Genomic DNA, 11,181 nt, shown 5'->3' with positions numbered 1-11,181 from the left:
ATTTTCCTCCCGGTGGGTTTCTTGTTCTCCTGCGTTGACGTCCGGCTGCTGACGCGCCGCCGCATGCCGGCGGCTCAGTGCGGCGGGTTCATGGCGCCGTGGCCGCGCTGCTGCTTCTGCTTCTGCTGCAGCAGCAGCTGCTCCAGAGCCGACGGGCCCGGCTGCATCATGGAGCTGGACCAGATCGACTGGGGAGGGGCAGCGGGTTAGCATGGGGGTAGCATGGGGGTAGCATGAGGGTAGCATGAGGGGAAGCATGGGGGTAGCATGAGGGTAGCATGAGGGGTAGCATGAGGGTAGCATGAGGGGTAGCATGAGGGGAAGCATGAGGGGAAGCATGAGGGTAGCATGAGGGTAGCATGAGGGGAAGCATGAGGGTAGCATGAGGGGAAGCATGGGGGTAGCATGAGGGGAAGCATGAGGGTAGCATGGGGGTAGCATGAGGGGAAGCATGAGGGTAGCATGAGGGGAAGCATGGGGGTAGCATGAGGGGAAGCATGAGGGGAAGCATGAGGGTAGCATGAGGGGTAACACAAAGGGTAGCACGAGGTTTAGCACGGGGTTAGCATGAGGCTAATCCTGTTTGACCTCTATTCATGAATACATACATCATCAAGTGTGTGTCTCTATATGAGTGTGTGTCTGTCTCTGAGTGTGTGTGTCTGTCTCTGAGCACCTTGAGGCTGTCGAGCAGCACGGTGGAGGACGACTCCTCCATCGGAGACTCCTGATTGGTCCAGGAGCTGCCGGTCGGTCCGGCCTGGTGCCAGCTGGTGTCTGAGGCCGCAGAGGCCGCTGCAGCCGGCAGGTAGTCCAGTCCGAACCCGCCGCCCGCTGCTGGACCACAAGTACAAAGACCCGGTTAACCAAACCCTCTGAACCCGTCCCTCTGGACCCTCTGGACTCTCTGGATCCTCATGACCCTCTGGTTCCTGCCCCCAGCCTCACCGGTCTTATCGGCCTTCCAGCGGTCCACCATCCGGCGGTCCCGGCTGTCCGGTGTGCCGATTGGCCCGAAGTTGGAGAAGGGCACGGCCCCGTGGTTGTGCGTGGGCGGGGAGGAGGGCAGGCTGCTGGGGTTGGAGGAGTGAGGGGATTGGCTGGCCGGCGTGGAGTGATCTGCCAATCAGATTACGGCACGTTTTCACAGAGCAACGCCAACAGAGCAACGCCAACAGAGCAACGCCAACAGAGCAACGCCAACAGAGCAACGCCAACAGAGCAACGCCAACAGACGCGCCGCCGCTTACGTACCAGAGCTGGCCGGGAGCGACGGGGACCAGGGCGTGCCCTCAAACAGCGAGTACAGGGACGGCTCCTGGTGCATCATGGGAGCGTCGGACTTGGAGCCGGGCGGCAGGTTCTTGCCGTAGGCCTGACTGAAGATGCTGTTCTGGTTGTACTCCTGCACACACAATGAACGCAGAACACGCAGAACATCACGACCTGCAGAGTTCCAGGACCAAACATTTTGGAAAAGTCATGAACCCCTCAGGTCAGCATGAGGTCAGACACATGCTGACCTGAGGGGTTCATGACTGTACACCAAGTGCCCATGAGCAAACATGGTGTGAAATGTGTGTGTAAACAGTAAAAGTGATAAAATGTAGTATTTAAACTAACAATGAGGATTCAAAGCATACAGGAAACCTTAAATGACTCAAATGAATGAGAGACAATAGTTTATTAAAAGAATAAACATTTATATAGATGCCTGTATGTATGCTGCTGATATTTTGAGCCTCTTTCTTTTAAAAGCAGATTCATCAGTTCACACTAAATGAACACATGAACACATTTACATGACTTTGTTTTACTTTTCCAGGCCTGGAAACCGTTTAAACTCCCTGATGTTGCACGTTCTTCAAGCGCGTATGAAACCTAAGAGAGATGTAAAGATCTGGCCTCCTCACTCGAGAAGCTTCAATCATTCAGTTTTACTTATTAAAGATCAAATCTGAGTTGACAAAGTTCAGGACTTGAATGTTCATGGAAACGTCTCCCAGGAACCCGAACACGACGTTTGGTTCTACGTTTTATAACCGTACAAGCAGCACATGCATGTGTCTGAAGCACATACACGTTGTCATGTTTGAACGCAGCGCAGCTCTGCCCCCTGGTGGCAGAGCAGCACATACACGTTGTCATGTTTGAACGCAGCGCAGCTCTGCCCCCTGGTGGCAGAGCACATGCATGTCGTGGTGTCTGCAGGCTCTGACCTGCATGGGGAACCCAGAGATGGGCAGCAGGGTCGGCGGCGGGGGGGCGACCTCGGGCCCGCTCTCCATCCGGGTCTGGCTGGGCATCTGCAGGGGCGGGACCAGCACACGCGTGTTATGTGTTACACATGTTAACACACACTATACTATAACATACAACACACGTGTGTGTTATAGAATAGTGTGTGTAGTATTTGTTCCTCTGTGACGGTGCCTGGTAGACCCGGTCGTCCTCTACAAGAAACATGCTGAGTTGTGTAGTTGTGTTGGTAGTGAAGCGAGCACGAGGTGGTGAGTTGTGTAGTTGTGTTGGTAGTGAAGCGAGCACGAGGTGGTGAGTTGTGTAGTTGTGTTGGTAGTGAAGCGAGCACGAGGTGGTGAGTTGTGTAGTTGTGTTGGTAGTGAAGCGAGCACGAGGTGGTGAGTTGTGTAGTTGTGTTGGTAGTGAAGCGAGCACGAGGTGGTGAGTTGTGTAGTTGTGTTGGTAGTGAAGCGAGCACGAGGTGGTGAGTTGTGTAGTTGTGTTGGTAGTGAAGCGAGCACGAGGTGGTGAGTTGTGTAGTTGTGTTGGTAGTGAAGCGAGCACGAGGTGGTGAGTTGTGTAGTTGTGTTGGTAGTGAGGTGACACAGTCCGGTCTACATACAAACATATTGTGTCCGGGGGCGGAGCTAAGAGGACCCGCCAACGCCTGGAAGAAATCAGGAGGCTTAGAGAAGACGAGCTCCTCTTCCTCCTCAAAGTCTGCCAGAGTTTTTAACAGGTCTGGAGGGAGAAGAGGCTTGTTGTCCTGGGAGAGAGGAAGAGGAGGAGCAAGAGAGGAAGAGAGGAAGAGGAGGAGCAAGAGAGGAAGAGGAGGAAGAGAGGAAGAGGAGGAAGAGAGGAAGATCAGGAGCAAGAGAGGAAGATCAGGAGCAAGAGAGGAAGATCAGGAGCAAGAGAGGAAGAGGAGGAAGAGAGGAAGATCAGGAGCAAGAGAGGAAGAGGAGGAAGAGAGGAAGATCAGGAGCAAGAGAGGAAGATCAGGAGCAAGAGAGGAAGAGGGGGAAGAGAAGAAGAGGAGGAGGAAGAGAGGAGGAGGAGGAGGGGGAAGAAGAGAGAAGGAAAGAAGGAACGTTGTGCTTCATTCAGCCTCTCATGAACTGAGGAGTTATGAAGAGTAAACAACAACAACCCAGTTCAGAGGAATAATAAACACATGCTCTCTCCTGAAGGAAACCAATACATTATCTATTGTTATGCAAGCTATTGTTCCAGCTCTATTCTGTCTATTGTTCCAGCTCTATTCTGTCTATTGTTCCAGCTCTATTCTGTCTATTGTTCCAGCTCTATTCTGTCTATTGTTCCAGCTCTATTCTGTCTATTGTTCCAGCTCTATTCTGTCTATTGTTCCAGCTCTATTCTGTCTATTGTTCCAGCTCTATTCTCACTGGTTGGCATTTACTTTTTATATTTTATATATTAAACAACTGAGAGTTCAATGTTCCATTGAGGAGTGTGTAGATCTGAAAAGTTGGAAAAGAAAAAGAAGCAGACAGAAAAGCAGCAAGACCTCCTCCTCTTCCTCCTCCTCTTCCTCCCCCCCCTCTCTCTTCCTCACCCCTCCCCCCCCCCTTCTCACCTCAAAGCCCCCCCTGGTCCCGGTGGGCCCGTCCTGCTCCGGCCCCCCCGGCGGGCCCCTCTTCATGAGCGCGTCCCCCATGCGGTAGGCGTCCCAGTAGAAGTCCTGCATGTTGACGGGGAACTTGAGCTTCTTGTCCAGCTGCTGCTCGTACAGCTTGAGCGGGTCCACGTAGAAGGCCTGCTGCTGCGGCTGCTTCAGGGGCATCGGGATCTTCTGGCTCCACATGGGCGCCGGCTGGTCCTGCACCTGCATGTACTGCTGGAGACACGCGGCCGGGTCAGGGCCGTCGGGGTGAGCCCTGAAGGCGCCGCGGGGGCCCGGGCCGTCACTGACCTGCTGCAGGCCCGGGTGCTGAGGAGGACTCTTGGCCGTCCCGGCCTGCTGGCCCGGCTTGGTGGGAGACTGCTGCTGCTGGCTCAGGGCCTGCTGCACCTGCAGCTGCGCCGACTGCTGGCCCTGGGGCAGGGGCCCCGGGCCCGAGGCCCCCGGGCCCTGACCCGGCCCGGGGCCGGAGGGCCTCTGCTGGCTGTAGGGGATGTGGGACGGCTTCCCGGCCTGCGAATGCACGCCCGGCTGCAGGAAGGGCCCGGGCACCGACACGCCGCTGGAGAAGCTGAAGCCCGGGTTCACCTGGAGGCCCGGGAACCCCACCGGGGGCGGGATCACGTAGGCCGAGGGCGGGAAACCTGCAGGAGCCAATCACAGTGCTGCTCACTGTGTGTATATGTATATGTGTGTGTGTGTGTGTGTATGTGTGTATGTGTGTGTGTATGTGTGTGTGTGTGTGTACCAGGCCTGCTGGGCAGTGGTGGGAAGGCTCCAGGATGGTGGATAGGGATGAACTGGGAGGAGCCGGTGGTCGGGGTCTGAGTGACGGGGGTCTTCTTGGCCTCGCTCACCGGAGTCTTCCTCAGCTCCGTCTGCGCCTTCACCTGGAGGAGAGGAGACGCGTCACCTTCATCATCCTCATCGTGGTGAGGATGATGAAGGTGACGGACGCGTCCCTACCTGTTTCCCTGCGTCGCCGCCGGTCTTCTCGTAGCCGCTCTTCTTGGGCTCGCTCTTCCTCTTCCCGTCCCTCCTTGGCTCCGCCCTCCCGGCGGCGGGCCCGAACCCTTTGGCCGGGTCGCGGCGCTCCTTGCCGCTGTCCTTCAGGTGGCCGCTGCGTGCCGGCGCCGGCTCGCGGGGCTTGATGTTCTCCTTGAAGGTGACGACGGGCCGCTCGCCGCCGTCGGGCCACGAGCTCTGCGTCTTCCCCGCCGACAGCACCGACTTCAGGCCGGAGGAGGCGGGCCCGCCGCCGCCGCCGTCGTTGGCCGTCTGCTCGGAGTTGGACGACTCCTGCAGCACCGGCGCCTCCTTCTCCTGCGGCTCCTCCACCGCCTGCTCCGGGATGTCAGTGATGAAGACGAGGAGGCCGTCCTCGCTCGCCCTGCACCGGATCAGCCTGCAAGAGAGAGAATGCAGCTTTAACACACGAAGCATAGACTTCTATACAACCAGAGGAGTCGCCCCCTGGTGGTCAGGAGAGAGAATGCAGCTTTAACACACGAAGCATAGACTTCTATACAACCAGAGGAGTCGCCCCCTGGTGGTCAGGAGAGAGAATGCAGCTTTAACACATGAAGCATAGACTTCTATACAACCAGAGGAGTCGCCCCCTGGTGGTCAAGAGAGAGAATGCAGCTTTAACACATGAAGCATAGACTTCTATACAACCAGAGGAGTCGCCCCCTGGTGGTCAGCAGAGAGAATGCAGCTTTAACACATGAAGCATAGACTTCTATACAACCAGAGGAGTCGCCCCCTGGTGGTCAGGAGAGAGAATGCAGCTTTAACACATGAAGCATAGACTTCTATACAACCAGAGGAGTCGCCCCCTGGTGGTCAGCAGAGAGAATGCAGCTTTAACACATGAAGCATAGACTTCTATACAACCAGAGGAGTCGCCCCCTGGTGGTCAGGAGAGAGAATGCAGCTTTAACACATGAAGCATAGACTTCTATACAACCAGAGGAGTCGCCCCCTGGTGGTCAGGAGAGAGAATGCAGCTTTAACACATGAAGCATAGACTTCTATACAACCAGAGGAGTCGCCCCCTGGTGGTCAGCAGAGAGAATGCAGCTTTAACACATGAAGCATAGACTTCTATACAACCAGAGGAGTCGCCCCCTGGTGTTTAGCAGAGAGAATGCAGCTTTAACACATGAAGCATAGACTTCTATACAACCAGAGGAGTCGCTCACCCCGGCTGGTTGTCGGCCACCCATTTGCCGAGGCTGATGAGTCTCTGGTGCCGCGTGTGCACCGGCAGCCCGTCCCTGTCCACCAGGATGCCCTGGTGGCCTTTAGTGAAGTCCAGGGACCTGAAACACCGGCAGACTTCAGAACATGGTTCATGGTTCACGAGGTGCGTGGACGCGTCGTGCAGCAACAGCTGATCCTTTTCACGCTCCAGTCGACTGGATCTGACACGTCTTGCCACAAGCGGGGTCATTTCTTTGACTGAATATGCTTCCTGACATGCAGATATACATTTTTCCCCCCAAGACTCCGCAGAACAAATACATACAATAAACACAAGTATTGGGATTCATTTGGGGTTCCTAGACGACTCAAACAGGAGGAGGGAATACCTCAGAGCGGGCCGCAGCGCCAGGAAACCCTGCAACTCAAACTCCTCTGGAAGGGGCGTCACTGTGGAGAAAACAAGCACACCCTGAGCTCCAAACATCTGACGCACAAACTCTCACAACAGAGCGACAGTCGTCCTGGACTCGGATCAGAGCTGCAGTACCTGAGGAGCAGGACACGTCGTCCTCTCTGGGCTGGAAGCCGTTGAGGATGGAGACCAGCCAGGGCCAGACACTGAGGGACAGGAAGACCAAGGGTTAAACCTCCTGCCAGGAAGCAGGGAGCGGCGCTCAGACACCCGGCACCGGACTTACTGCTGCCGCTGGCCCACCGCGGCCTCGGGGAAGACGCTGGGCCTCAGCTTGAGCCAGTCCAGGGACACTTTGATGGCCGGCAGAGGACACTCGCCCATGATCTCCTCGCCCCGCTTCTTGTTGAGCAGAGCTCGGCTGCACATGACGCCCAGGAAGGACACTGGTGACAGGAAGGGGCGGGACAGGAAGTCACACTCCATGAACATCTGCTCCCTACCTGTTAACTCCTGCTCCCTCCCCTTCACCTGTTAACTCCTGCTCCCTACCCTTCACCTGTTAACTCCTGCTCCCTACCCTTCACCTGTTAACTCCTGCTCCCTACCCTTCACCTGTTAACTCCTGCTCCCTACCCTTCACCTGTTAACTCCTGCTCCCTACCCTTCACCTGTTAACTCCTGCTCCCTACCCTTCACCTGTTACCTCCTGCTCCCTACCCTTCACCTGCTAACTCCTGCTCCCTACCCTTCACCTGCTAACTCCTGCTCCCTACCCTTCACCTGTTAACTCCTGCTCCCTACCCTTCACCTGTTACCTCCTGCTCCCTACCCTTCACCTGCTAACTCCTGCTCCCTACCCTTCACCTGTTACCTCCTGCTCCCTCCCCTACACCTGCATTAGTATCACTTACTGAAGAGGCCCAGCAGCTGGAACCAGCTGGTCTGCTGCTCGCTGCTGAAGTCCTGCTGGTCCTGGTTCAGGTCTCTGAGCTGGTGAAGCCCGAACAGGTTGATGACGGTGACGTGGACCAGCTGCTGTGAGCTGAAGGCCTTCTGCAGGATCAGCCTCTACACACACACACACACACACACACACACACACACACACACACACAGTCATCACACAGCCTCAGAGCCCAGGCTGCCTCAGCAGTGCCTCCTGCAGGCCTCACCTGGAACTGCTCCTCCAGCCGCTCCCTCAGCAGCTGCAGCTGGTCCAGGCTCTTGCTCAGGTACACGTGTCCGTGGAACTTGATGAAGGCCCGGATGAAGTCCGGCACGCTCCACCGGGGCTTCACCTCATCGCGGCTGCAGCGACAAGAGAGGTCACACTGAGGTCACACTGAGGTCACAGGAAGAAAACCCTCGCAACATAAATTAGAGCCGGTCACCTCCTGGTCACACTAACTAGAGCTGGTCACTAACTAGAGCTGGTCACACTAACTAGAGCTGGTCACTAACTAGAGCTGGTCACACTAACTAGAGCTGGTCACTAACTAGAGCTGGTCACTAACTAGAGCTGGTCACCTCTCCAGAGCCTTGGTCAGGGCCTTCTGCAGGTTGGTGGAGGCTGCTGGGAAGGGGAACTTGACGGCGATGCTGCGGCAGTAGTAGAAGATGGTGGTGAGGTGGTCTCCTTTTGAGGAGGCCAGGATGGCCAGCTGGTTGTACGGCTGCCCTGCAGGACCACAGAGGAGCGTCACACCGGACACGGGGAACTACAAACATGGCGGCACGTTGCAAAGACACGGGGGAACTACAAACATGGTGGAATATTGCCATGTTTACCAGCGGGATGTGATTCTACTCATTCATGAAACAAGCAGATGATAATTTAATAGATATGTAAAACAATGTGGAGGAGACTGAGGCCTCAACGGGCGGATGACAAAACCTTGCGAGGAGCATCAGGAACCTTTAGCCTAGCTTAGCACAAGGACTCCAACAGGAAGCTGCAGCGCTAGACTCACCGTTGGACGGTACCAGCTGAGCGGCGTGCCGGTAGTACGACTCCGCCTGGCTGGTCTGGTTCCGGTAGCGCGCTGAAAGGAGGACAGGACACGAGGTCACGGGTTCATATCCGGCGTACACGCATGACCATACAGGACCCAGCTGCAGGACCCGGCTGCAGGACTCACCTATGTCCCCCAGGTGCACCAGGCAGTGCTGGCAGACGTAGGAGCAGCTGCTGGGCTGAGGCGTCACCATAGCTCCGCCCACTTTGCTGCTGATGATGCCGAGCTGAGAAGACTTTACCCGACATGGCAGCTCCACGCTGAACACTGTGCACAGCTCCTGTAGCAGCTGGAGGAGGACAAACAAGTTTCATGAACCCATGTGGACCTGGTCCTCTGGTCCTCTGGTCCTCTGGTCCTCTAGTCCTGGACCACCATGGACTCACCTGTGTGTAGAAACCGCTGGCGGCCTCTAGGAACAGGGACAGGTTGGCCTGCACCTCGCTGCGGTTGGGGTTGGCTCGGTTCTTGGCCTGGCTCTGCAGCGTGGTGATCTGGTTCTTAAACGCATGGTTCCACCTGCACAGGAAGAGGAGGGGCATCAACACCGAGAGAGAGAGAGAGGGGGCGTGATGGAGGGGGGACAGAGAGAGACAGAGAGAGAGAGAGAGAGAGAGAGAAAGGGGGGCGGGGCTTACAGGTCCTGCTCCACCTTCTTGTCCAGAGCGTACTCCAGGTCGGTAACCAGCATCTTCTGGTACAGATCCTGCAGCGCCTGCCGGGACGTCCACACCTCTGCTGCCCCGAGCTTAGAGTCTAAGACACAACACAACACACAGAGCTTAGAGTCTAAGACACAACACAACACAGAGAGCTTAGAGTCTAAGACACAACACAACACACAGAGCTTAGAGTCTAACACACAACACGACACACAGCTTGGAGGTGTGGTGGTGCAGACCTACCTGTCATGTCCGCCTTGAGGGCCTCTGCCTGTCTGTTGGGTGGAAGCAGAGAGGAGGTCAGACGTCCACCAGGAAACATTTTCCCTCCATGAACCCTAGAGAGTGACGCGCAGCACTCCTAGCAGCTAGCAGCTAGCAACACACACCTGACAGCGATGCTGTCATTGTTAACCACAGTCACCGGCTCAAATAATATGTGGACGAGAGGACACGACGATGATATTGAGCTCAGGCTACTTTCTGGATCCAACATGCGACAGAACACACAAAAACATCAAAACAAAGCCGCCAGCGAGCGACGAGACGAGCTGGTGATCTACACGTCTACACTTCCACACGTCTACACGTCCACACGTCCACACGTCCACACGTCTACACGTCCACACGTCCACACGTCCACACGTCCACACGTCCACACGTCTACACGTCCACACGTCCACACGTCCACACGTCTACACGTCCACACGTCTACACTTCCACACGTCTACACGTCCACACGTCTACACGTCCACACGTCCACACGTCCACACGTCTACACTTCCACACGTCTACACGTCCACACGTCTACACGTCCACACGTCCACACGTCTACACGTCTACACGTCCACACGTCTACACTTCCACACGTCTACACTTCCACACGTCTACACGTCCACACATCTGTTGTTATAGAAACATACATACTTATTAATCCCAAAATGTGATGTTATTATGACATTGTGTGATGTTATTATGATGTTAAGTGATGTTATTATGATGTAAATGTGATTTTATGTGATGTTTTATGATGTTAATAAGTGATGTTATTGATAATATAATGATGTTAGTATTATGTAATAGAATGTTAATGCTATGTTAATATTGTATTATATAATTATAATATCACCTTATAATAATGTTCATATATAATATAATTCATAATATAATGATGGAATGTTAATATTGTGTTACTACATAAAGAAAATATGATATCATGTGATGTTAATATGATGTTATGATGTTATTATGCTGTGATGGTCGTATGATGTGATGTTATTAATAATATAATGAAAGCAGGTTAATGTGATGTTAATATTGTGTTATGACATAATGAACATATGATATTATGTGATGTTGATATGACGATAATATAACGTTAATATGATGTTACCATGATATTATAGAATGATTTGAGACATACGCAGAAAGTCATGCTAATGCTAACTAGCAATAACACAGCCCCTCGTCTGGCTCCTGCCCAGAGTTCAGCCTTAAAACCCTGCGAGCGGAGAGCCGACCCCCGCAGGGTCCAACCGTGCCGCTCGGTCCTGGTCACCGTCCGGTGAGGCCCCGGTAACCGGCCACAGCGTGTCTGTTGACGCGCGGCAGCTAACCGAGCTAGCTAACTGAGCTAACAGAGCTAGCTAACTGAGTTAACCGAGCTAGCCGCCGCGCGAGCTAGCCCAAACAAAACAACACACCTGTCGGGGCTGCACGGCGTGAAAAAGACCCGTTTCCGGTCACGACGCGAGCCGGCCGCGTGCACACCGGCCCGCGTAGACCCCGCGCCGCGAGACTTACCGGAGGAACGAGGCGCAGAGGTTCATCCTGATCCGGATCGCCGGTCTCTCAGACGACGACTGGTCCAGAAGCTAACGCTCCTCCCGCCGCCATGTTGTTCCTGTCTGACCCTCACGGGTGGGGGAGGGGGAGGGGGGGGGGGGGGGGGGGAGGGGATGACAGAGACACCTAGAGGAACTATGTTGTCATACACAG

General features: G+C 54.8%; 1 protein-coding gene across 5 annotated transcripts in view; it reads right to left on the bottom strand.

The window, feature by feature from the left end:
* The window catches only part of smg7 (SMG7 nonsense mediated mRNA decay factor), a 13,004-nt gene extending 1,897 nt beyond the window's left edge, over nt 1-11,107 (bottom strand). The window contains exons 1-23 of one of the 5 annotated variants that reach the window (XM_068568574.1): nt 10,987-11,107; nt 9,427-9,458; nt 9,160-9,277; nt 8,908-9,040; nt 8,645-8,810; nt 8,477-8,548; nt 8,034-8,184; nt 7,679-7,814; nt 7,418-7,574; nt 6,790-6,949; nt 6,639-6,709; nt 6,478-6,538; nt 6,088-6,207; nt 4,850-5,288; nt 4,632-4,773; nt 4,175-4,527; nt 3,839-4,099; nt 2,864-3,007; nt 2,220-2,306; nt 1,255-1,405; nt 949-1,119; nt 677-837; nt 1-188 (exon numbers count right to left, since the gene is read on the bottom strand). The exon at nt 1-188 is cut by the window's left edge and continues 1,897 nt beyond it. In XM_068568574.1, the coding sequence (XP_068424675.1) occupies nt 75-188; nt 677-837; nt 949-1,119; nt 1,255-1,405; nt 2,220-2,306; nt 2,864-3,007; nt 3,839-4,099; nt 4,175-4,527; nt 4,632-4,773; nt 4,850-5,288; nt 6,088-6,207; nt 6,478-6,538; nt 6,639-6,709; nt 6,790-6,949; nt 7,418-7,574; nt 7,679-7,814; nt 8,034-8,184; nt 8,477-8,548; nt 8,645-8,810; nt 8,908-9,040; nt 9,160-9,277; nt 9,427-9,458; nt 10,987-11,012 (3,426 nt within the window). In that variant the 5' untranslated portion in view covers nt 11,013-11,107 and the 3' untranslated portion in view covers nt 1-74. Of the gene's footprint in view, nt 189-676; nt 838-948; nt 1,120-1,254; nt 1,406-2,219; nt 2,307-2,863; nt 3,008-3,838; nt 4,528-4,631; nt 4,774-4,849; nt 5,289-6,087; nt 6,208-6,477; nt 6,539-6,638; nt 6,710-6,789; nt 6,950-7,417; nt 7,575-7,678; nt 7,815-8,033; nt 8,185-8,476; nt 8,549-8,644; nt 8,811-8,907; nt 9,041-9,159; nt 9,278-9,426; nt 9,459-10,986 lie in introns of all 5 variants that reach the window. The other 4 variants (XM_068568582.1, XM_068568557.1, XM_068568566.1 and 1 more) reach the window with 4 other exon arrangements.
* Between the last annotated feature and the right edge of the window lie 74 nt (nt 11,108-11,181).

Source organism: Clinocottus analis, unplaced genomic scaffold (genome assembly GCF_023055335.1).
Source record: "Clinocottus analis isolate CAN_PGR_092001 unplaced genomic scaffold, fCliAna1.0.p SCAF_11, whole genome shotgun sequence".
Lineage (NCBI taxonomy): Eukaryota > Metazoa > Chordata > Actinopteri > Perciformes > Cottidae > Clinocottus > Clinocottus analis.
This window is presented reverse-complemented; position numbering and strand designations above follow the sequence as displayed.